This window comes from Chenopodium quinoa, unplaced genomic scaffold, assembly GCF_001683475.1.
Source record: "Chenopodium quinoa cultivar QQ74 unplaced genomic scaffold, ASM168347v1, whole genome shotgun sequence".
NCBI classification, from domain to species: Eukaryota; Viridiplantae; Streptophyta; class Magnoliopsida; order Caryophyllales; family Amaranthaceae; genus Chenopodium; species Chenopodium quinoa.
This window is the reverse complement of record NW_018745461.1, coordinates 1,760,658-1,785,075: the sequence shown is the minus strand read 5'-3', so window position 1 is coordinate 1,785,075 and position 24,418 is coordinate 1,760,658. Positions and strand designations below refer to the sequence as shown.

The 24,418-nt window shown below is 38.1% G+C and overlaps 2 protein-coding genes across 2 annotated transcripts; both read right to left on the bottom strand.

Moving 5' to 3' along the window:
* Positions 1–2,394: 2,394 nt before the first annotated feature.
* On the bottom strand, positions 2,395–3,709 carry LOC110714756 (cytochrome P450 704C1-like). Its single transcript, XM_021893302.1, has 3 exons — positions 3,618–3,709; positions 3,215–3,505; positions 2,395–3,132 (listed from the first exon to the last, which is right to left on the bottom strand). Exons 1-3 carry the CDS (start codon positions 3,627–3,629, stop codon positions 2,665–2,667), a joined length of 771 nt encoding a protein of 256 aa, XP_021748994.1. The 5' UTR covers positions 3,630–3,709; the 3' UTR covers positions 2,395–2,664.
* Positions 3,710–17,293: 13,584 nt separating this feature from the next.
* Positions 17,294–23,367, bottom strand: LOC110714757 (disease resistance protein At4g27190-like). The gene is made up of 3 exons (XM_021893303.1): positions 22,324–23,367; positions 17,790–21,325; positions 17,294–17,716 (listed from the first exon to the last, which is right to left on the bottom strand). The coding sequence occupies exon 2, from the start codon at positions 21,308–21,310 to the stop codon at positions 18,383–18,385; it is 2,928 nt and encodes a 975-aa protein (XP_021748995.1). The 5' UTR covers positions 21,311–21,325; positions 22,324–23,367; the 3' UTR covers positions 17,294–17,716; positions 17,790–18,382.
* Positions 23,368–24,418: the final 1,051 nt, after the last annotated feature.

The window sequence follows — 24,418 nt, the reverse complement described above, 5'->3', positions numbered from 1 at the left end:
GGTGGCTCGTTTTTTCAGTGCTGCCGCCTGTTGAGGATCATCCGGCAGTGTGCCGTTTGTCAAATATGCCCTGATTGAATCCATCCAGGTTGAGCTTCTGTCTAGGATTCCAATAGGGTTTTCCTCGATGCTTCTCTTCTCCATTACTTCCCAAAAAACAGTTCGAGGAGTATCGGAGGAGGCGGATGATGCTAATTTTGACAGTGCATCCGCCTGGTTGTTTTCTGATCTCGGCACTTGGATCAGATGGAAATCCTCAAGGGAGCCGACTGCTTGTCGGACCGCCTGTAAATACTTGATCATGGCCGGATGGGTTGCTTCGTATTCGCCATTGTACTGACTCACTATCAATTGTGAATCGGAACAGGCGTCTATATTTCTTGCCCCTGCCGCCTTGCACATGCGGATCCCGGCTAGTAAAGCTTCATATTCTGCCTCATTGTTTGAAGCCTGAAAACTGAAGCGTAGAGCATACTCGTACCTGTCGCCCTCTGGCGACTGACATATGACGCCTGCTCCACAACCATTTGAAGTAGAGCTTCTGTCCACATATACCTTCCATACTTGGTCTGGAACTTGAGAGTCAGGAGGACGAGTCATCTCTACAATAAAGTCAGCAAAGGCTTGCCCCTTCACTGCTTTTCTAGGCTCGAAAGTAACTTCGAGGCTCTGTATTTCTATGGCCCATTTGATCATTCGGCCTGACGACTCCATGATGGTCAGTGGCCGCTTGATAGGTTGGTCAGTATACACGACGACTGCATGTGCCAAAAAGTACGGCTTCAATTTTTTAACAGCCATGAAGAGTGCAAGACCAAATTTCTCCACTAGGGGATACCTCAACTCGGCATTTTTCAGTACGTGACTGACAAAGTAGACCGGGACTGACAGCCGTCCCTTTCAGCAAGGAGAACAGCGCTTAACGCATATCAGAGACGGCCAGGTACATGTAGAGAACCTCTTTGGGCAAAGGGCTGACCAGCCTCGGCAAGGAATGCAAGTGAACTTTTAATTTCTGGAAGGCGGCCTCAGCATCCGGCCCCCATTCAAACCTTGCCTTTTTCTTTATTGCCTGAAAAAAGTATAGGCATTTGTCGCCTGATCGGCTTAGAAATCTTCCCAAGGCCGCCAGACAATCTGTTAACTTCTGAACCTCTCGGATGGTACGAGGCGACTGCATGTCAATGACCGCCTGCACCTTCTCAGGGTTCGCCTCTATTCCTCTCTGATTGATAAGGAATCTGAGAAATTTCCCAGACTCAACTCCAAATACACATTTCTTGGGATTGAGCATGACATGGTGCCGCCTGAGTGTGGCGAAAGTTTCTCGGAGGTCCGACAGATGATCTTTCTGAAGTTTAGTCTTGACAATCATATCATCAATATATGCCTCGACGTTTCTCCCAATCTGATCAAAGAACACAGTGTTTATCATTCGTTGGAAGGTAGCCGGGGCATTCTTAAGACCAAACGGCATGACCGTGTAACAGTATAACCCCTGATCAGTGACGAAGGCCGTCTTCTCCTGATCTTTCTTCCATAAAGGAATTTGATGGAAACCAGAATAGGCGTCCATAAAACTCATCAAGGCATGGCCGGCTGTTGAGTCGACCAGGTTATCAATTTTAGGCAGAGGGTAACTGTCTTTGGGGCACGCCTTGTTTAAGTCTGTGTAGTCTACACTAGGGGTGTACAAAAACTGGACCGGACCTGAAACCGGACCTGAACCGACCTGATCCGGACCGGACCTGTTGATTCAGGTCCGGTCCCGGTCCTTAAAAATCAAGGTTCCCGGTTCCGGTCCGGACCCGGTCTAAACCCGGGGTTTTCAGGTCCGGACCTGAAACCCGGAAAAATTGTTTTTTTTTTTTTAAAAAAAAAAAAAAAAAAAAAATTAAAATAATGCTGCTGCTTCCTGCTTGACAGCTTGAGGCCTTGAGTGACGCTTGAATTCTCTTTCATTTCATTCTAACCCTAACAAACAGGCTGTCTCCACTCTCCCCCTCTCCCTCACGCAGACACGCAGTCACGCAAGTCTCAGCCGAGTCAGCCCAACGCGGCAACGCCCACCGCCGACACCTCCTGCCTTCCTCACTCTCTCAGGCGAAGCCCAGGCGCCCACCGACCACCGCATGAGACAGCTACTGCGCGATTTTCCATTTCTCCGGTAAGTTATTTTTTTTTTTAATGTAAATCTAAATTATCTAATTATGTTTGGGTATTTTGTATTCGAAATAATGAATTAAGTGTTAGAATTTATATGTTTATTCATGTTTCAATTGCTTATAATGATTATTTGATGTTTGCATGTTGAATTTCTTTTTTTTACTTCAATGTTTTCGAATTTATGTTTTTTCTTTTTTGGTTTATTTTCGAATTTCTTTCGAATTTATGTTTTTTTTTTTGGTTTTTTTTAGTTTAAAGTTTAGGGTTTTAGGGTTTAATGTTTAGAATTGATAACAAGTATGGTTTATCTTCGAATTTATTTATTTTTATGTTTTGGTAATGGGATTGTAGCAGAGGACAATTAGTTTTTCATCATGATTGCATTGTTTATTTTTGTCAAGTACCTGAATTTCTTAGACTCCTTTTGGTTGGACTTTGAAATTAGAGAAAATGCAATTATTTTGATTTCAAAATTAGAAATTGAGAGAAAGGTAGAAATTAGCTTGGTTGATATATGATAAGTTGGAATGTGCCTCTGAAATTGACATAAACTTCAGCAAGTAACGTGTAACACAAAAGAGAAAAATAAAAAGGAAGAGAACAAACAATGAGATTATGAGAGCAATGAAATTTTCTGACTGGAACTGCTGGATAGAGTCTGAGAGTTTCTGTCAATGCAGCATGTAAATACTGCATTCTTTCAAGTGATTCTTCTGTCAAACTAGCAGCAAGTTCTGAAAATTTTCCAACTCCTTCCATTTTCGTAATTTTCCTTACTTCTTCAGCAACCTTTTCCTGTATATTCTGGTGTTTACAAAGCATGTAAACAAACCATGAAAGTGTAACTGCTGTTGTGTCTTTACCCGCAATTACAAAGCTCAAGATTATATCTCTCAGATACTTCAAATCAGTGTCGCTCTGCTCCAGGAACCTTGACAAGATATCATCCTTTTTCATCTGCATTTCCTACAAATTCACACAGAAAGAATGCATTAATCTCCTCAGTAAACCGATATGATTACAGACTTCTAAGTTATGATTCACTTACTGAGACATTGCTTTGTGAACTTTTCATTAGTTCCACTTTGTTACTGATTAATTTGTAAACAAAATCATCAACAGTTTTGACACTTCTCTTAAGTTTAGCCTCTGCGCCAATGTTGAGAAATTTCTTGATAGGCCAAAAGATGTCTACATATCGTAACATGGTTGAAGCACTAGCATCATCAAAAGCCTGGCCAAATTTCTTCCCTTCTTCATTTGAGCCACACATACTGTCTAGATCAACTCCAAATGCAACTTTGAAAATAGAATCTAACGTTGACTTCATAAACAAGTCCTATAGAAAGCCATTTCAAGTTAGTTCGTTACTCCAAAGTCTCCAAAAGTACATAGCTCATCTTATCAGTAAAACACTTTTGTCCAATACAACCAGTAAAACACCATCTTACCTGAATATCCATAATTTGGGTGGAGTGTCACGGAAGGCGGCTAGGGGTGGGGCTGCCAATGAAGCTGGTTGTGTACTTGTGTTGTGTTGTGTGGGCAGTGGTGGATCTGGGTATTGACATAAATTTCAGAAAGTTGGTTGTGTTGTGTTGTGTTGTGTTGTGTGGGCAATGCCTCTCTCATTTTTTTCTTAACATAAATTTCAGAAAGTTGAAAGTATTTCTAATGTGTATTGATATTTCTAATGTGTATATATGGACACTTTTTAAGCTAACTTATACTTTAAAATTTGTGTTTATTCCTGCTAGGCTGCTAAAAGTATGGACTCAGATTATTAAGATTAAATAAGTTGGCTAACCTGTGTGTAGTTCAGGGGTTCTTATTTTTGTTTTTATTCTTGCAGGGAGTGAAGGAAGTCAAGGAACCACGGATTCTTATTCTTGCAATGTAAGTTGCTCTTAAATTTTTTTTATAAAATGGTATGTGTATATAATTGTTACTTTAAAATTACTTATATTGTATATAATTATATTGTAGATGGAGAGCTCTCAATCCAAACGGTCTGCTTCTTTTTCTGAACAAACGTCACAGCCACTTTCTGAAAAGGATATGGAAGAATTGCAATCTACTTTGCCTCCTGATAAGAAGCTAAAAGCGGGGCGGGAATATATATGGAACAGAAAAAGTAAGAGGAAAGCTGAGTATTGGAAATATTACTTAGAGTACGTCGAGAATGGAAAACTACGAGCTGAATGTAAGTTCTGTCCTAAAACTTTTGCTGCTGATGGTAATCTTAATGGTTCAAAAAATGTTAAAAACCATGCAGAATCATGTCTCGGTAATCCTATTAATATAGAAAAAGAAAAGGGCAAAGAAAAGCAAACTAAATTGTATTTTGATCAAGAACATGAGAGTAGTGAATTAAAGTGTGGGAGTAGGATTATTAACTTGAATGATGTTAGAGAGGCATTGATTCACATGATTATTGTTGATGAGTTACCATTTAAGCATGTGGAAAAATCCGGTTTTAGGCACTTTGTGCAAGTTGCATGTCCACAATTTCACATTCCATCTCGTGTTACCATTGCTCGTGATTGTTTAAAGTTGTATTATAGTGAAAAAGAGAAATTGAGAGAAATGTTTAAGACATGTCAAAGAATTTCTGTGACCACTGATACTTGGACTTCAATACAAAGAATTAATTATATGTGTCTTACAGCTCATTTCATTGATAATGACTGGAAATTGAATAAAAAGATCATAAATTTTTGTCCAATTTCTAGTCATAAAGGAGAGGCTATTGGAAAAGCAGTTGAGGCATGTTTAGAGTATTGGGGTATTGATGATAAACTTTTTACTGTCACTGTTGATAATGCTTCTTCAAATGATGTTGCTTGTGCACACTTGAGTAGAATGGTTAGAAGAACAGGATGTATAAATGATGGAAAAAATCTCCATGTTAGATGCATTGCTCATATCATTAATTTAATTGTGTGGGATGGTATTAGAGAACATGGTGTGTGCATTGATAGAGTTAGAAATGCTGTGAAATATGTTAAGAATTCCCCTGCAAGAATACTTAGATTCAAAGATCTTGTGCAAAAAGCAAACATAGATTCAAAATCTTCTTTATCCTTTGATGTCCCCACTCGTTGGAACTCCACATACATAATGTTGGAAACGGCTTTGAAGTTTCGACGTGTTTTTAGTGGGTTATCTCTTCCTGATGGAGAGGATTTGAATGACAATGAAAGGCCTCCCGAACCCGAAGATTGGGAAAAAGTGGAGAGGTTGGTTTTGTTTCTAGGGGGGTTTTATCTGTTAACTAAACGAATTTCTGGTTCCCATTATGTGACAGCTAATAAAGGTTTAGGAGAAATTGCTTCTATGTATGATATGTTGAATAATTGGGAACAAAGTGAGGACTTGAATTTTCAAGCCATGGCCATTGCAATGAAAAAAAAGTTTGATAAGTATTGGGGGGATGTGGATAAGATGAATAAGTTCATTTATGTTGCTCTTCTTCTCGACCCTCACTCTAAGATGGTCATTGTTGAATTGACACTAACGGATATGCATGGACCGGAAAAGGGTACAAAACTTGCTAATGATGTGAAGGAGTTCGCTTACTCTTTATTTGAGGAATATAGAAAAATGTATGCTACTTCTAATATTCCAGATTGTGGAGATAATATGTCAATGGATATTGATAATAGTAAAGGAGTGGGTTCCGATTATGTGAGGAAACTAAAAGAAAGAGCAAAACGATTGAAGGGGACAAGTGGGTATGCGATAAGTGAGTTGGATAGGTACTTAAATGATCAATTAGGGCCGGAGGAGGAAGAACAAGATGCATTGACATGGTGGGGTAAGAATGGTCAGCGTTATGTGATTCTTAATCGCATGGCACGTGACATACTAGCCATCCCATTGTCGACCGTTGCATCGGAATCTGCTTTTAGTACGGGAGGTCGTACTCTAGATCCATTTCGGAGTTCTTTAACTCCTAAGGTAATGCATCGTTATCTTTTTATTTTATAAAATCAAGTTTGTTTATATCTTAATATGACTTTGTTTATACATATTTGTGTAATATTTTTGTATTGAAGATGGTTCAAGCGTTACTTTGCACACAAGATTGGCTTAGAGCTAAGGAAGTGCCAATTGTTGATGTGGAAGAAAATTTGAAAGAGTTAGAGGAAATAGAGAAAGGTAGTAATAATTTTATGTATTTGAAATTTTGTTACACCAAATTTATTATTTCATTGTTATCAATCATTAATATATTCTATATTGTATTTTATTTAGAGGTGCAACGTGGTGAATCTAACGATGTAGACGATGAAGTTGTTTTCGTGGACTCATTAGTGTGAATCACGCGATCAAAGGGAAAACAACTCGTTGGAGAATTTATGTATTCCTAGTACTTGAGAGTTGAGAGTTGAGACTTAAGAGAATTTATGTAATTTTATGAGTTTTCGTGGACTTATTTGTATTTTCGGTGGACTCATTTGTATTTTTGGTGTTTGAGAATCGGGACTTTATAGACTTTATGTAGTTTTGTAATTGATAATTTTGGTTTGTATGTAATTATTAAATTATGCAACAGGTCTAAAAATCACAAAACAGGTCCATATGCAGGTCCATATGCAGGTCCAACAGGTTTTGTATTAAAAAAAAAAAAAAAACGAAAAAGACACAAAACAGGTCCATTCAGGTCCAAACCCGGACCAGACCTGATTTTTCAGGTCTGGCCCGGAACCGGACCTGTTAATTCAGGTCCGGTCCCCGGTCCTCATAATTACCCAATTCAGGTCCCCGGTCCAAACAGGTCCGGTCCAGGTCCGGTCCGGTTTTGGACCGGTGTACACCCCTAGTCTACACACATTCGCCAGGTGCCATTCGGCTTTTTAACAAGCACCACATTCGCAACCCAGTCTGGGAAGTAACATTGCCGAATGAACCCTGCATCAAGTATTTTTTTAACTTCGGCGGCTGCCGCCTGACTTCTTTCTTCGCCATGGTTCCGCTTCTTTTGCCGTACCGGCTTCTTTTTCGGATCCACGGCGAGTTTATGTACCGCCAGCTCAGGACTAATGCCTGGCATTTCATGGACTTCGAATGCAAAGATGTCCTTGTATTCTTTCAGTAGGTTGTGAAAGTCGTCACCAAGGTTTCGCAGAGCAGTCGTCCCAACTTTGACTGTTCGGTCAGGACGTGAGTCGTCTAAGATCAGGTCCGCATGCTCACCAGCCGGCTGAGGGCGGAACTCATCCGGCCGCTCCTCTGCCAATGATTGCTATTTTCTTGCTTTTCTTGCGGACTCTGTCTGGGACGCCTTTCTCTTTTTGCCGCCTGCTTCTTGAACAGGCGCACTCTCCTTGACATTGTCAAGGTCTGTTCTTTCACCACTTGACCCAGTGGCCATAACAGTGGGCTTGACATCCGAGAGATAGCACTCTCGGGCCATCCTCTGATCTCCCCTTAGGGAGCCGACTGTTCCATTATCCCTCTCAAACTTGAGCAACATAAGAGACGGGATTATAACAGCCTTGGAATTATTCAGGGTTGGTCGACCCAGAATCATGTTGTAGGCCGAGAGTTCCTCTACTACTAGGAACCGAACTACCATGTTTCGTCCTTCCCCTTTTTCGCCCAGGCGAATGGGTAAATATACTCGTCCCAGTGGGTGGACGACTCCTCCTCCAAACCCTACTAAAGGGTGGGAGGCCGGATGTATGCAATCAGTCTGATATTTCAGTTTCGACAGACATTTGCTACTGATGAGATCTGAGGAGCTCCCGGTATCTATGAGGATTCGGCCAACTCTCTGGTTGGCCACTTTACATTCAATAACGAGAGGGTCGTCATGCGGCCCCCTTACCCCTCCTAGATCTTCTTCGGTGATGACAATCTCAGGAAATGTATATTTGGACGGCCGTTCTTGGTGAACGGAATTTACATCTAACCGCCTTATATTATCTTTGTTGCCCCTAATAGTGGGGCCGCCTCCTGAGAAGCCGCCTGCAATGGTGTAGACGACTGCATCATCTGTATCGGAGCTGTCGGCCTGTTGATTCTTTTTGGCCGACTGCTTTTTTGAGGAAGTGTTCCCCGTAGATTTCTTGACATAAGTGTCAAGATCACCTTGCTCAGCCAGGCGGTCTAGGTACCGCATAAGACTGATGCAGTCATTGGTGTGATGACCAACGTCATCATGATAAGCACAAATTTTATCTTGGTTCCGGTTGTCTGCAGAACCCTTCATGGGGACCGGCTTCTCAATTGAGATCCGTCCCTTGATTTCTTTTAGGATAAACTGGTTATCCTTGTTAAACGCATACTTTGGGGAGTATGGTTTGAATTCTTTTTTCTTTTTCTGGGCCGGCTGTTTAGAGGAATCAGCCGCCCAGACCTCTTTTCTTTTCTCATCTTTGTTAGACGATTGTTTCTGTCGTCCTTCTCTTTTGTCGAACTTTTTCCCGTCCGACTGTTTTATCGTACAAAGATCAGTCGCCTGTATATAGGCTTCTGCTTCAATCAAGGCCTCTTGAAGAGTCGCCACCCTTTTTCGAACCAAATCAAATTTGAAGGTAGACCCGTCTTTGAGACCTCTGAAAAAGTCGGTATAAGCCACCTCATCCGGTAACCCTTGAATCTGTATTCTCATCAGGTTAAACCGCCTGATGTAAGAACGAAGCCCCTCCTTCTCGCCCTGCTGAATTGTTCCCAAATCAAGGGTCATTTTCTTCGCAGGGATGTTCATGGCGAAGTTGGAGGCAAATAAGTAAGCAAGCGTCCTGAAGCTATTTACACAACCAGTCGGCAGGTTGCCGAACCATTGCTGTGCGATTCCTTTGAGAGTCGCTGGGAAACACTTGCACCAGGTGGGATCATCCAACCCTTGAAGGTACATCAGGTTGGTGAATGCCATCAGATGGTCTTCTGGGTTAGTAGTGCCGTCATAGGCGCCTACTAGTACATTTTTCACTTTGGCCGGCTGAGCGGCTTCAGTAATTTCCTTGGAGAAGGCCGACGGCTGTTCACCAAGTCTAAGCAACCGTAGCTGCCAGTCCATAGGTTGGACGTTTTTTACTGCAGGTCCACCAAATGGAGGTGGCTGCAAAAAATACTGTTGTTGCGGCACAAATGGTAAGTTTGGTACCGCCTGGGCACTATGAAAGCCGGACTGACGGGAGGTGCCGCCTGACTGACTTTCATGGTATGACTGAGTATGCCTCATCGAGGCATTTCGAAAACTGTCTTGAAAGTTTGAAGTAGAGGCCGACTCTGACAATCAGTCACTCTTCTTCTGTTCTAGCAGTAGCCGAGCATCTGTGAATGTTTTCTTCGACCCGTCCGCCTGAATATGACGAACAGGTTTCCTATTTCCTGTAGGATAACGGAATTTTGTGAAATCAAGGGCAGGTGGCTCCCGCTTCCTAGATTTAGGATGAGGAGTCGCCTCTCGCCCTTGAACTGGCTTCCTCTTCAGTGAAGTGGAGGGTTTCTTGGCCGACTGCTCCTTGACTGGAGCAGTCGACTTCTTGTTGATCAACTCTTGAATCTCTCCCTTGAAGTCCCTCATGAAGGTCATGAGTTCGTTCCTTGTGATGGGAGCAGACCCATCAGTCGGCTGTTGCCGAACAGGCGGTGCGCCTGCTGGCTCGCTTCCTGTTTGAAGATGCTCCCGTTCCCTCCTTTCGGTATGACGGGTACGTCGGGCCCTTAGGGTCCCGTCTGAAGCTGTATGAGCTTCAACTTCAAATTCACTTTCGGTATCATGGTCCGACTGAACTTGAGGGTCGTCTAGGGGACGCCTCTCTTCAGGAGTCGGTACAGACTTGGATGCCATCTCTGAAGTACTCTCCCCACAGACGGCGCCAAATGTTTCGGGGTTTTCTGATGTCCTGCGGGAGAGTTACAATTCCGAGACTGGAACCGGACGCCTGTACCTGCAAAATAACGGAGACTCCTTTGAGCTCCGCCTCCAACGGTCAAGTTAGTACCTGATTAAGAAGTAATTAATGCGGAAATTAAAGTAATAAGGTCTCTCTAGGTGAGAGTGTTTAATGTAGGTAATCTGCTTTGTTAGCGAGATCAACCGGTTATTACTGTGTGTAATTCATGTGTTTTTTCGTCCTCCCCCTTAATGAGGATTAAGGGAGGTATTTATAACCTTGGGAAACGTGCCCATCCTAGGTTTAGGTTAACCTAGGGCTGATTGGGCTTCCCTCGGAAGTTGGGCCTGGGTGGCCGGGTTCTCCATTAGGCATGGAGTATGCCACATGTCGTGACATAACAGGTCCAAGGTGGACGAATAAGCGCGTGCCACGTGGCAAGCCATAACAGTTCCAACCAGGGGACACTTGGCAGGACCTGATTGGTCCACGTGGCGCATTTCGATTGGTGGGAGCAAAATCCCCTAATCACCTTGTATTTAGGCTAGTATCACGCCTAATGAAAGGCAGTAGCTTGTATATATGCTGACCTCCATATTGTGAATAATCAAGGAAAATATTCCCCAATTCTATCAAAAAGTACAGTCATGTTTGTGGTGTCGTTTCAAATTTGAATTCATTTTATGTTGGTCATAAATTTATTAAAATCCATTAAAATATAGGATAATTACATAATTTGACCAATTTATCAAACTAAGGGTCTGTTCTCTTACATTGAAATTCAGTTCAGTTCAGCTCAATTCAGTTCAGCTCAGTTCAGTTCAGTTCGGTTCAACTCCTAATTTCCTTCTCTTATAAAATATTCATTTCAGTTCAGTTTAGTTTAGTTCAGTTCACTTCAGCTCAACTCAGTTCAGTTCAGCTGAGTTTAGTCAATGAGGACAGGCCCTAACTTGTGTCACTTTTTTTTTGCAGTGTTGTTATATATGTTGTTATATATGTTGTGTTAGAGATTGCCAACTCTAATTTTTATTGATTTATTAATTGATTGTTTATTTATTTTTTTTTTAATAAGAAAGACGGTAATTAATTTAGTAAGGGACAAAATATTAGACAATACGACAACTTTACTTCACCTTAAAAAATAATAATTAGTAAAAATAATTCCAATTCAGAATAAATAAATTTAATTTAGTAATTTTAAAGAAAAATAATATTATAGAGAATAAGTAAAAATAATTTCTATTCATCAAGTAAAAATAATTTTATTTTGAGGAAAAGCCAGTAAAAATAAAAATAAGGTGGAATGAATAAGGTTGTATGGTATACAATAAACAACATAATGCAAGGGAAGGAACAATAAATTAATAATGTAAGAATGCATTAAAAAAAAAAAAAAAAGTGGAAAGCACGTAAAACTGTTGTATTAAATAAAAAAAAAATATATATTTCCTCAAAAATAAATAAAAAAACGAATTAATTAATTAAGGCAACGTATGTATTTTATCAAAATCAGAGATAAACGAGTGTATAAAGTAGTAATAAAAGATCTTGATGTACATATATCTAGACGTATATATATTGAATTGTTGATAAAGCAAATAGTAATCCAGTCAAAAAATAAAAAAATTGAGTAGATAATGGGGGCAGAGAAACGAAATAAGCAGATGGTTGGGATGTTAGGGGCGGTGATGCTAATAATTGTGGTATTAAGCAGTTGTAGTAATGTTGCTGAAGCGCAGCCTAGAAGCTGCAAAGGAAAACTATTAGCTCAAGGCCGACTATTTGGGGAACGATATGGTGTTTTGATAAAAAACCTCTATTGGAGATTAGACGAGATTAACAATATTAATATTAATGTAAACAAAGAATTATCGAAATTCAATCATTACGTTGATGAGTTTTATTTTGATACATTAAGGAATGGCCAATGTCTACCAAATGAGGTACATCATTTTAGGGCCTTCATTAATTGTCTCGTGAAGGATCATCAACGCAAGCTTGATAAATACTCTCGATTTGGTAAGGCAATAATAAAGCAAGCGATCATGGAGTTTGGCATATCCCAAAGTGCAGATTTTACCCGTTGCTCCATGCTATTATGATTTCAATAATAATAAGTCTTGAATGATCTTCAACGATGTTATGTATGTATCAATGTATGGATGTCTATTTACATTTGTATGTTATGTAGGTATACTTTCATTCTAATTACTCTTTGTATCAAAGGAGTCAATATGGCTTGATCTTATTTCTATGGATGTAACTTGATATATGAATTCTATTACTCTTCTATAATGAATGACTAGTCATGTTGCGTGCATCATGTACGTGAGGCACTGTCGTAAGGGTCCGTATGCAATAACCCATTGTACATACCCTCACTAAAAAACTTAATTAATTCACACAAAAGGCTAACATGGTTTAGTGAGCATTACTATTTGCTACTACGAAGAACAAACTGATAGTTATCAACAACTCTAACGTTTATATTGTACGATACTTGATGCGTATCAAACATCAAGAAATCATTCTTGGGGGGTTAATTTCTTGCTTTTTTTTTTTTAAGTTCTTGATAATTTTTCTTTATTTGATTTATGTTAATAGTGTTTATTTTACATCTGTGGTTGGCCACACGGTGTGGCCTTGAGAGTTATTTCGTTAGTGATATAGCAGACACTCATTCAATTTTATAGGGTTACTCATTTAGTGTTTTAGGTTTTACTTAGTTCTTTTACAAGTGATAATATGGTGTGGCCAGCCGCACACAAGACTTAATATTTATTTTAACAGTCGTATGGTTAATTACTTAGGATAAAGACTAGGTTAGTTCCCGTGCCATGCACGGTAATCTTCAATAACCATAATAAAACTATCATTATAATTAGTTTTTATAAACAAAAAAATTTCTAAAAATATAGTTGACAAATTTTGAGGAAAATAAAGGATTACGAAAGATATGTTAGATAATAACAGACGTAGAAAATGAGCAAATTTATGTTAAGAATTTTGTTTATAGCTATATAAATATTTTTGTTAAAGATATGTCAATTTTTTTATTTTAAGTAATTATATTGTGTAAGGTTATGGACTTTTTGTAAATAACATTTATTTCTTTAATTGAAATTTATTCAAAAAAAAAAAAAACTGAAGGACACATTAAAAAATGACACGTGTCATTGTTAGTGTGTCTTTTAATATATAAGTTATTGATTGATTGATGACTAGGAAAAAATTTCTTTTATTCATATTCTTATCTTAGTCATTTTGTTGGCTAATTTATTTTCTATAATTAAAAAAGGGTGAAAAATCAACGTAAAACCGTTGGGCTTAATAAAAAAATAAACAAACAATCAAATTAATTAACTCGTGAGAGAATGAGTCAAGAAGTCCTTATATATATACTTCGTATGATAAAGGTGTAATGTAGTTTAGAAATCAGTAGAAAAATAAAAAATGGGGGCAAAAAAACAAAGCAATAAGATGGTAGGGATGTTAGTAGTAATACTAATTGTGGTAATAAGCAGTCATAATAATAATGTACATGTTGCAGCTCAGGCGCAGCGTAGTACAAGCTGCCCAAATAGGCAATTCTTATACAGTATTTATTTTTCTGGAACTAAATCTATTTTTGAGATATTTAAGGCGGAGAATTTAGACGAAATAAACGATGCAGTGGAAAATTTTTTGTCATTAAATCAATTCTTTGATAAGCATAATTCTGAGTTATTACGGCGTGGCAAATGCTTTCCAAACGAGCTCGATGAGGTTAGGAAGATCAGGGAGTGCCTAAAAGTTGTAGAAGGTAAAATGGTTAAAGGTTTGAAACAGCTGCGTGCTACAGCTGCAGCGTCTAACAGCACCAGCATTGCTACCGCTGTAAGACAGTTTTCCGATCCCCAATCAGAACAGATTGGCAATTGCCTCAGAGTCTAATAGCACTCGCATTGCTGCCACTGTTAGACAGTTTTCCGATTCCCAATCAGAACAGACATTATACCGATTGTACAACCTCAATAATCTCTATGAGGATGGTCTTCGTTTTTATTACTGTCTTCTTTTTCTCTTTATTTGCAATGATTTGATATTAAGTGTGACTGCGTGAAAAGAAAATGTTTAATCGTTGTAAATTATTAGTATTATTATTATTATTATTATTATTTTTTAATTGCTGCATGACTATTTGTAATTATTATCTTAGTTGCAAACAAATCATGCATGTCTTATTTATCTGCACAAGTATATAGTACGGAGTATCAATTGGTTGTTGGTGTAGTGGTGAATGGGACTACACTTGGTAGGGAGGACTCGTGTTAATCACCCAGAAGTCCAGAACTGATCCCCGAATACGAATTAGTCTAAAAAATATAGTACGGAGTAAAAATAATTCACAATAATTTATTTGTTGTGTCACTTTTGAAGAAAATAACGGGAGTTAGAGAATTTTGGTAAAAAAAAAAAGAGTTTTTCTATAGTGCCCCTGAGGTATTGACTTTTCCAAGTTATATCCACCCATTTTTAAAATTCCACGTTGTACCCCCAAGGTACCTTTAGTGTCTACGATTTAACCCTACCCTAGCTAATCCCTCCGTTTACTGAAGTTAACTTTCTGTTAACTTCAAAATAAATAAATTAAAAAAAAAAAACCCAAACACCTCTCTCTCCTCCCTCACAACTACCCACCACTACACCTCCAGCCGCACCCCCAAAAGCTACGCTCCTCTCTCCTCGACCCACCACCGCGTGCGTCACCCTCTTCTCCCTTCTCTCTCAACTCCTCGACCCTAATCTCCATCGTCGTTTTTAGCTTCATGCCCAGATTTTCGTTCTTCATGCCCAAATTTTCGACCAATTAAACCATATTCGTGCATATTTTCATTGGAACAATCAATTAAAACAAGTTTTGTGAATTTAATCTCAATCTAATTGAACCGAAATTGATGTTTTAACAATTAAAATCAAATTGGGGGAAAATTAGGGTTTATATTGTTTTGAACCAAATTCTTTGATTTTAAAACGAAAATAAAAATTAAAAACTTAATTTTGCAATTTGAATCCAATGAAACAAAAGCCCTAAACCAATTTGTCGAAATTTAATTCCAATTAAATTCCTCCATTGCTTTCTTACACTTTCTTTGGAGGTGCACTAGGTGGTGGTGGGCCTGTGGTGGTGGGGCTGTGATGGGTGATGGTAGGGATCGCTGGTGGGGTTCGGCTTGTAGGTGGCTTAGCTTGGGGTGTGTCGGTGGGTGGTGGGTCGTGAGAGCTGAGTTTTAACATATAAACTAACGGCAATAGTTAACGGCAATTTAACTGGGGTTACATCGTAGATACTAAAGGTACCCTGGGGTACAGCGTGGAATTATGAAAATGGGTGGGTACAGCTTCGAAAAGTCAATACCTTAGGGGCACTGTATAGAAAAACCCAAAAAATAATATTAATGGTACTTGAAAAAAGCAAATGTGACTAACATTTTGAGTGCCCAAAAATGGCATAAGTGACTATCAATCGGGGACGGAGGGAGTATCAATTGCATCACTTCATGGGAAACACCTATATTAACATTTAAATATTTAATATATCATAAACATTAAATAAATCAGTGTTATTCCCATGCATGTATATATTGCGATTTAATTTTGAAGTTATTACATCTGTCACGAACAAGTTGTTTTGCACCCGAACTAATTAGCTTGCTCATTTGTTGATTGTCTTCTTCATAGACAATTAGCTCATAATTGTGTTTAACAAATTCATTGGAACCAAAGGCAACCTGCCTTGGCTGCCATCCATCATCATCGGACACTTTATTTGAATCCCTTGATAAAAAATTAAACTTGCACCCACAATATTGAGTTTATTTGTGTTTGGTCGTTGCGCAACAATAATATCTCTATTTTTCCTTTAGCACCGCCATTACAACGCAAATACAACCATCCATTGTGGTCGTAGACATATATGTACAATCTGAAACTTGAGTATTATTGCAATGTCTTTTGCCATTTCGACAAATCTTTGTATATCGGAAATAATTGTTCAGTCTGAAAAAGTGGATAATAATTTACCCCATCGCCATCGGCCAAAATCATCAATGGAAAACTTATAATTTCAAAGTTTTTTTTAAAAAATATAATTTAATATTATTTTAATTTAATACACAAATTTTAAACTAAAAATATTCATAAATATACGAAAAATGACATTCAAATAAAAATTATAGCTACATGTCAATTCAAAAATTATTTATTAATTAAATTAAATTTATTAATTGGCACACAAAATTAATTTAACATAGTTTGTTATTTTGTTGATTAAATGAATTATTATACACAAAATTAATTTTTTAAAAACATAAGACGATTTTTTTATTTGAGCAAATATACAAAATTAATTAATTAGTCATATTTTATTTTATTTTTAAAAAAAAAACCACTTGTAATAGGCGGCCACTACCATGGTACGATTGCTTTTAATATGCAACTACACCATGGTGTGGTTGCGTATTACAGGCAATCGTATCATGGTGGTGGTCGCCTATTACATGCAACCAACCACGCCACACTATGTACAAAAAAGTTCGAATTAGACCTATGTCTGAGACGTTATTGAAGGTTCGTCGTCTCCACTAAGTGCATCTATCGTCAGCTTTTTCAGGTGGCAGGAAAGTACAATTCTAATAGTCAGCCTTCGTGGAATGGGTGGTCAACGTAGTGGAGAGTCATGGTCACGATGGTGAAGCTGGTGGTCAAGATGGTGTTGGTTAGTGGTGGTTGGATGATTATGTCTTTGTTAAAATTAAAGGTGGCATGGAGGTCATTTGATACCATACCTTGAGTAATTCTATTGTCTTAAGTAGCAATTCACTTTATTAAACTAGCTCAATTAACTTGGGAATCATCCGGACATAAAACTAGTTTATCAATTAAAGTTGACTAAACTATGTTACATGTTAGAGGAATTCTTGGACTCTTACAGCACACGTTGGTATTTCACATGATACCAACAACAAATTATATCGATACCAACAAAACAATTTTATGTTCGTTGGTATCATTGAATAAGGTGGTTGGTATCAATGTATCACGGTGATACTATCTAAAGTATAATGAAATACCAACATGTGTTATGACATTATTTTTTTCAAGTAAGGTAAAAGTGAATGGACGATTATGCCCCTTATAGAGTCTTATGACTCTAACAGTTAGAGTCCTAGAATTCCTCTACATGTTAAATCACACTGATGCATCCGTTGACAAATAGAAGTATGCCATTATAATTCTTTGGAAAATCACAATAATCTTATTTCTTCCTACAAGAATATGATTTGCTGGTCTTTAGGAGTGCGTGGAAGGTGAGGGGAAAGTATTAATAATGTCTGCCAGAAACTCTATTTTTTTTTTTCTTTCTTTCCAGCAAATTGAACATCATTCAGATTTTATCTGAATCATCAGTAAAGAATCCAATAGACCAAGTAAATACAGTTCGTAAATAGTAAGAAGCAAGCTACCTGAAGAACAGCACTTAATTTAACCAGCCTTGGACCAAACATGCCTTTAGTTAAGAATCAGCACAGTATGCCCTTTCTTTCCTTCGTGTTTCATTTGATGTGAACAGTTTTCTTTTGGATGGTCCTCATTTGATGTTAACAGTAGATATGGCGAGGTGACAGGATCTTAATGTATGGGGAAAACAAGGATATCTGCAAGGAATGCAATATATAAGTGCCAAATTTACAGAAACTGGAAGGAATTATACCAAAAAGAAGACGATACCTTGGACTGAAATCTTCTGTTCACTTCGAAGTGTCTTTAAATATTCACACTTTATAATCTTCTTGTCCAAAGAGCTGCTATGGAGTGCTTCTAATTTGTCTGCTGATGCCACATACATATTGAGCATGACAACAGGCTTGATAAATATGACTGCGGAGAATGGGGAAGAAGATGAATGATGATGGTGGTGATGGAGCAATAGAACAGAAAGCATGTAGGAGAAAAACTAAGCAGCCATGATCATGGCTTCCAAAGGATGTCCCCTGAGGCTGAGAAACAAAGTGAGGCTGGCAGCGGCAACACGACAGAGAGCTATATGAAATGCTGGTGGATTCAAATGAGGTGTAGATGGATGTGAGGTAGGTTTTCTCCATATGTAGCGGGCATTAGACAGCAGTTCACAGTGAGCACTCAGAAAGCAGAAACATATACTCATGATTGAGGGTTCTCATAGTCGTCAAGTCAGCACAACGAGCATATTATTAGGATGTGATAGCTGAAGTTAGCATAGCAGTTTAGATAAACAAGGGCTTATGAAAGAAATTTCAATTTGCATAGATGAAAGAAGGCTGCAGAAAGTTTCCATGATATCATCAGATGAAACAGCAATGTTCATGTAGCCGAGCTTTCACTTCATGCTGCATTGCCAGTGCTTCCCACCAAGCTTCACCGCAGTGAATGGATTGTAATTGCAATGCATTTGTACCACTGAAAGGTAATACAGTCAACCTTTCGCATGCAATGATTTCGATTCTTTGAAGAGAAAGCCACTCAAATGAATTATCACCATAGATGCTGACAAGACTTGGTAAACCAATGAGTTCCAGCTTTTTCAGGGAAGGAAGCGTGCCAGATGAGTCCACCATCAGAGACAAGGCAAGCTCTGGATGCTCAGCTGCAATTATTTCAGTAAGCTGAGAGCATCTCTCAATTCTCAAGTATTGCAGGTCTCGGAGATGCTTGGTCATTTCAATGGAGAGCAGCCTTTTCACATATGCACAGTCATACAGTGTAAGAGTATTTAACTTTGCAAAGCTTCCTGGCAAGACTGATCCCTCCCAGAGAGTCTCAAATTTCTGAAGTTTCGATAGATGAAGCTCTTTCAGCCAGGGATACAAAACAACCATAGGTGCATCGACACCCACAATTTTTCCAATTTTATCACACTCTTCAATGATGCAAATTTCCAGGCACTCCATGTTTTCAACTCCAAAATCTGACAAATTTTTGACACTCTCATGACCAACCATCTCAAATGCACAAACTCGTTTAAGAACATCCTTGATTGCATGAGAAATGTCTTTGCCGTCAAAATATTTGAGATGCCGTTTAGCCAGGCATTTTGAGATGTCCAACTGATGTAGTTGATTCACCACATGGACACCAACTGTTAGTCGGAAGGATCTAAATTTCTCATCTGTAAGAGGAAATTGGCTGCTGTTCCAGGAACTACTGTTTGCAATAAAAGCTTCCAAGCATTTCAAGCTAGGAAAGCGGAAAGAAAGATTATTCAGCATCGACAGGGTTGCTACCTCTTTAGCAATCGTAATTGCTATTTGATTCCACCTTGTATCGAGAGGATCAACATCAATTGCTAATTCCTGCAATAAGCAAAGCTTCTTTACCATACCAGAAGGGATCAAGTCCATATCAGGATTTTCTTGATTCATAGAACTCATAAAGGAGACTTTCAAGCACTGAAGTTGGGTCAATTCTCCAATATCAGAAGGCAAACTACAAAGACCAGTTTGACATATCTCAAGTACTTCGAGATTTTTGAGTTCACCAACTTCTTTGGGTAATGCTGCCAATTGTTGACAATTATTAAGATACAGCCCCCTTAAGTTGGTTAAATCGGTAATAGAATTTGGCAATGAAGTGATCCCTGTACCACACAAGTCCAAAACTTTGAGGCAAGGCATGAAGTGGAAGAATGATGGTGGAATACTGGTTAGCATTTGATTTTGCTGGAGGAACAATGTAGAGAGTGTATAGCATTCAGGCTTTTCAGGTAAGCACTGTAGGTTACAGCGGATCAGAGAAATTACTCGGGCACATCTCCATTGTTCAACTGGAGGATACCCTAGCTTTTCATCAGGCCTTACCAGCAATGACCAGTTAGTATCTGTATCAACTAACTTGAGTGCCATTTTTCGGAACATGAGAGGCATTTTCACAAACTCCTTCTTACACCTGTCAAAAAGGTGTTTCTCTATGAGAGTTTCCAGTAAAATTCTTCCTTCATGGCGTGCCTTTGAAAACATGTGCGTCTTAGCAATCAAACCTTCGGCTTTCCAGCACTCTATTAAATAATGTTGGCAAATCTCATGGTCTTCAGGGAATGATGCTCCATATAGTAAGCAACGCTTCAGATTGTCACCTAATCCATCATACACTAGTCGGAAAACATTCAACATTTCTTCCATGGGCTGCAGCTGATGATCTGATGGTGATTGCAACTTTGACAATATTTTCAGCCATAAATCTTCACTAAATTTGTTTTTGAGCATCCTTGCCACAACTTTAATCAGCTGTGGCAGCTCTCCACACTCTTTCAGTACTCGTTCAGCTATTGGCCTGATAGTTGGATGCTCTACTGCTTCACCAGCAATCTTTCGGAAGAGTTTCCAAGCGTCTGTTCTGCTCATCCTCTCCACTTTGATATCTTCATCTACATCCATCAAATCACATAAGGATCTGTATCTAGTAGCCAAGACAATTTTTCCATGCTCATGACTACGAAGAATTCCCACAGCACGTAAATCAACTTCTGTAAATACTTCATCTAAAAGTACAAGATACTTCTTTTTTTCCAGAGCATTACGTAGTATTAAAGGTAGATGATAATCACTGCAGATGCTCTCAACATTCAATTTCAATCTGTCTGCAATTGTCTGTTGTATTTTACGAACACTCCCTTCTTTGGAGACTGTCACCCATATTACAATGTCAAACATGCCGTTCTTTTCAACCTTGTATTTCAGGTTTTCCATTATTGTTGTTTTGCCAACTCCAGACATACCCCAAATCCCAATACTCTTTATACTGTCATCACTCAAGTAACCCAACAACTTTTCTACAACATCATGAAATGTATCCATGTCATCCAATTCATTCACAGACTTCTTTTCAGAGGGACTGTTACTCATCGGCAAGGTGGTTTCAGGTTTCATCCTGTCTTTAAGAGCAACAATTGCCTTAGTTACTATTTTCATCTCTTCACAAAGCTTCACAATACTAGGTAAATTAGCAAGTCTTTGGCCATATTCGCACGAAATCATGTATCTTTCTTTTATATCCTCAAAATCCCGCTTTATTTTTTTGACATCATCCAGCCAAGCACCATATTCATGCTTGTCCCTCGTAGCTAAGTGACTACTAATCAATTTACTTATATCTACCTCCTTGGTAAAGAGTTTTTTTGCTTGTTGCTGAAGATCTTGGAAGATGTCATCCACACTAACAGCAAGGTCATATTTCTCCTTGAAAGAGCGATATCTATCTGAAACTGCTTCATCCATCTTGTGCCAGTGCCACTGTAACAATTAAGAGGTGCATGAGTGCCATATTATTCACAAGAGAGCTTTATTAAGCTACTGTATTTTCTTGTCCCTAGAGGACACCTGACACCAGCCCCTAACAGGCTGAGGCAAAGAAAGGGATCCGGAAAGTACCCACAATTAAACCAACATATCACCCAACCATGAGTTTAGAGGTGGTGAGGATTGAACCTCCAAAGTCCAACCTCCTAGTAGGGACTAGGGAGGTCGAAGCTCTACCATTGAGCTCCCACTAGATTTTCGTATTGAGCTACTACGCAGGAAGTTATGAACTTATGACATCTAGTGAGTCAATTATAAAAATAGCGTTGTGTGACCAAACAGAATTCAAGAGTAATCCTTTAGGCTAAAAAGGGGAAAAGAAACACCCAAGAAATTATATCAAGAACCAACATTTCCATAAGATCTCCATTTCTATAATAATCATTACCAAACACAGGAAAAACAGACACAAAAATCAAATTTCATCCCTCAAACTATCGAAATCGAGATAATAACACGAGTCAATCGTGCACTAGGTTGCATAAACCAATCATAACAAGAAAAGCATCATTGCAATATGAGTCCATCAAGCTAACATTTGAGCTCTATGAATCAAACTTCTCCTTAAATTTAACAACTAAACATTGAAAGATTACACAAACCATTATTTTAAACCAATTAATTCCAAATAACAAAATAATATCTACACAATAACTCAAATTAATATACAACTGCAAGAATATCAAAACTTTCATGGCAATACTATATTGAAAAATCCAAACTAACTAGCTCATTTGGTGAAGTCTTGGACATTATCTAAGACCTCGGATTAAATCCCGTTTACAATGAGCACATTATTACTTCTTATGCTTTTTATGCATCAAAAATATGAGCAAAAGTACTATTTTTTCACTATAATACAAGAACTAATTCCAGATAATTAAGAAATTGAAATTTAATCAGGAAAAAAAAAATGGGAGAAGCAAGAATACCAGTAAAGTGAAGCAAAAAATTGAGATCCAGAAGCTCTCTCTCTCTCTCCTCGAAGAAGTCAACTACAAGCTCAACAGCAAGATTTTAGTCGCCTTCCATCCATTGGCGGACCTAGTTAATGTCATGGTGAGTCATATGACTCACCAGTGAGGCAAAAAAAAAATCAATTTATTTTTAAAAAAAAAACCATCACCCTTTCGGACGGTCCAAGATGCCAGTAGTCACAATGAAAGAAAAAGAGGAAGACAGTCATGAAAGCTTTCCTCTCGTGCTTCTGTAAAGAGAAGAACCCTATCGGCGTTAGACCGGGTTACGAAACTGACGGAAATGGAAGTAGATGTTTTGGGGGCAAGTTGAGTCTTGGAGGACTCAAAAGGATGGCTGCCATTGAGCCCCGGATGTAGGTGAGGTCTAGTGTCATAACCTTGATGGGGAATTATAGAAGCGTTGGAATAGGAAGGTTGATGGCCTTGATGGGGATACACGGCCAGCTTTGGAAAAGATAATAAGGGTTTGGTTGGTTATAAGGGAGGGAAGCAGGATAATGCTTCAAGTATGGGAGGAAAAGCTTAAAATTTATATTTAGAAAGCTTTCACATTTGGAAAGGACTAGTCATTGGAAGTTCAGGCTTTTCAACGTGAAGTGTCTTCACCATGTGTTTTTTTTTTCTTTTTAATTTTCATGGATTATATATTAATAAATGTAAGTTCATAGTTTTCATTTAAATTTCACGGCTTATTTAATAAATTTTGGTTCATAGCTTACGGGCTAATACACACCCACGGGCGGATTTGGATGTTGTCCTGGTGAGTCATATCACTCACTAGTCTACCCAAAAATAAATTTATTTGAACACTTGGTTGTATTTTATACTTTTTGAATATTTGGTTGTATTTTTAGTATTATTATTTGATTGTTTGGTAAAAAAAATTTATTACATGTTTTATTATCAATTTTGACTCACCGGACGAAAATTCCTAGATCCGCCACTGCTTCCATCGACCGCCATGGTTAAAAATTATTCCTTGACTCGAACTTGGCTCAAAAATTAGAACTATACTGTATTTAAAAAAAGGAATTAAAAAAAAATGTAATTTTATGTTTTGAGTTAAATATTTGCCTAAATTATTTGTTTTTTAAAAAATTAAAAAAAATAATAATTAAGAAAAAAACACAAAATTTTATATGCAACTTAGTGGCTAGTCACACGGTATGACCGGAATTACTTGGTTAGTGGTTACTCGGTAAGGAGTTATTTGGTCAAAGGTTACTCGATCAGTCATAGCTTGATTAAGGTTACTCGGTAGGTTAGGGTAAGTTACTCGATTAGGGTTACCCAATAAGTGTTTTAGTGTATGTAAATTAGCCACATAGAAACACGGTGAAAAAAAATTCGCGTCTAAATAATTAATTGATTTCCTTTAGTTTTACTTTTAAAAGAAAAATCATTTTTCTAGTTTAATGTCATTTATATAATTAATTCATTTAGTATTTGTATGTGTTGGCCGATAATGTAACAAGGACTTTTTGGAGACTAAGGGGACACTATATAGCGTCTTCGAAAAAATACAAAGAAAAATTTGCAATATTTTAAAGCAAGACGATCATGGGTCAGATTGGCTCACGCTTGTCATGACCTAGCACTGAAAAATTAGGACATTGTATCGCACAAGTTCGGTATGGTAAGACATACTTTTGTACGTGTTAGGCCTAGACATGTTTCTTTTGGAAAAGCACACTAAAATATACTTTGTAGTAATTTCAACTTTGTAGAAACGTGGCTTATATTGTAGTAACACTTTTAAAATTTTGATACGATATACAACAAGAAGGCACATTCGTGCAGTGAGTCAGGAGTAACTAAGCCTAAGACACGCGAGACACCATCTTTATAAGTATGAGGAAGGTTTTGCAATTTTTTGGAGGGGATTCAAATTTGACGAGTCTCGAATAGTCATTTCAATCCAACTTTCATGGTTAAACAATTAGAAACTATAAACAAGAATGAAGAACGAAGGTTATAGAATTTGTTGCATTATAATTGACACGCTTTGACTTTTATCATCACTTTGACCATCTTTATTGCTACTATG

Coding starts and splice junctions, on each gene's coding strand:
- LOC110714756 (XM_021893302.1), bottom strand. Junction 3,133..3,214: donor GTTCACAAAGCAATGTCTCA/GTAAGTGAATCA, acceptor GTGAATTTGTAG/GAAATGCAGATGAAAAAGGA.
- LOC110714757 (XM_021893303.1), bottom strand. CDS start 21,310: ATGGATGAAGCAGTTTCAGATAGATATCGCTCTTTCAAGGAGAAATAT.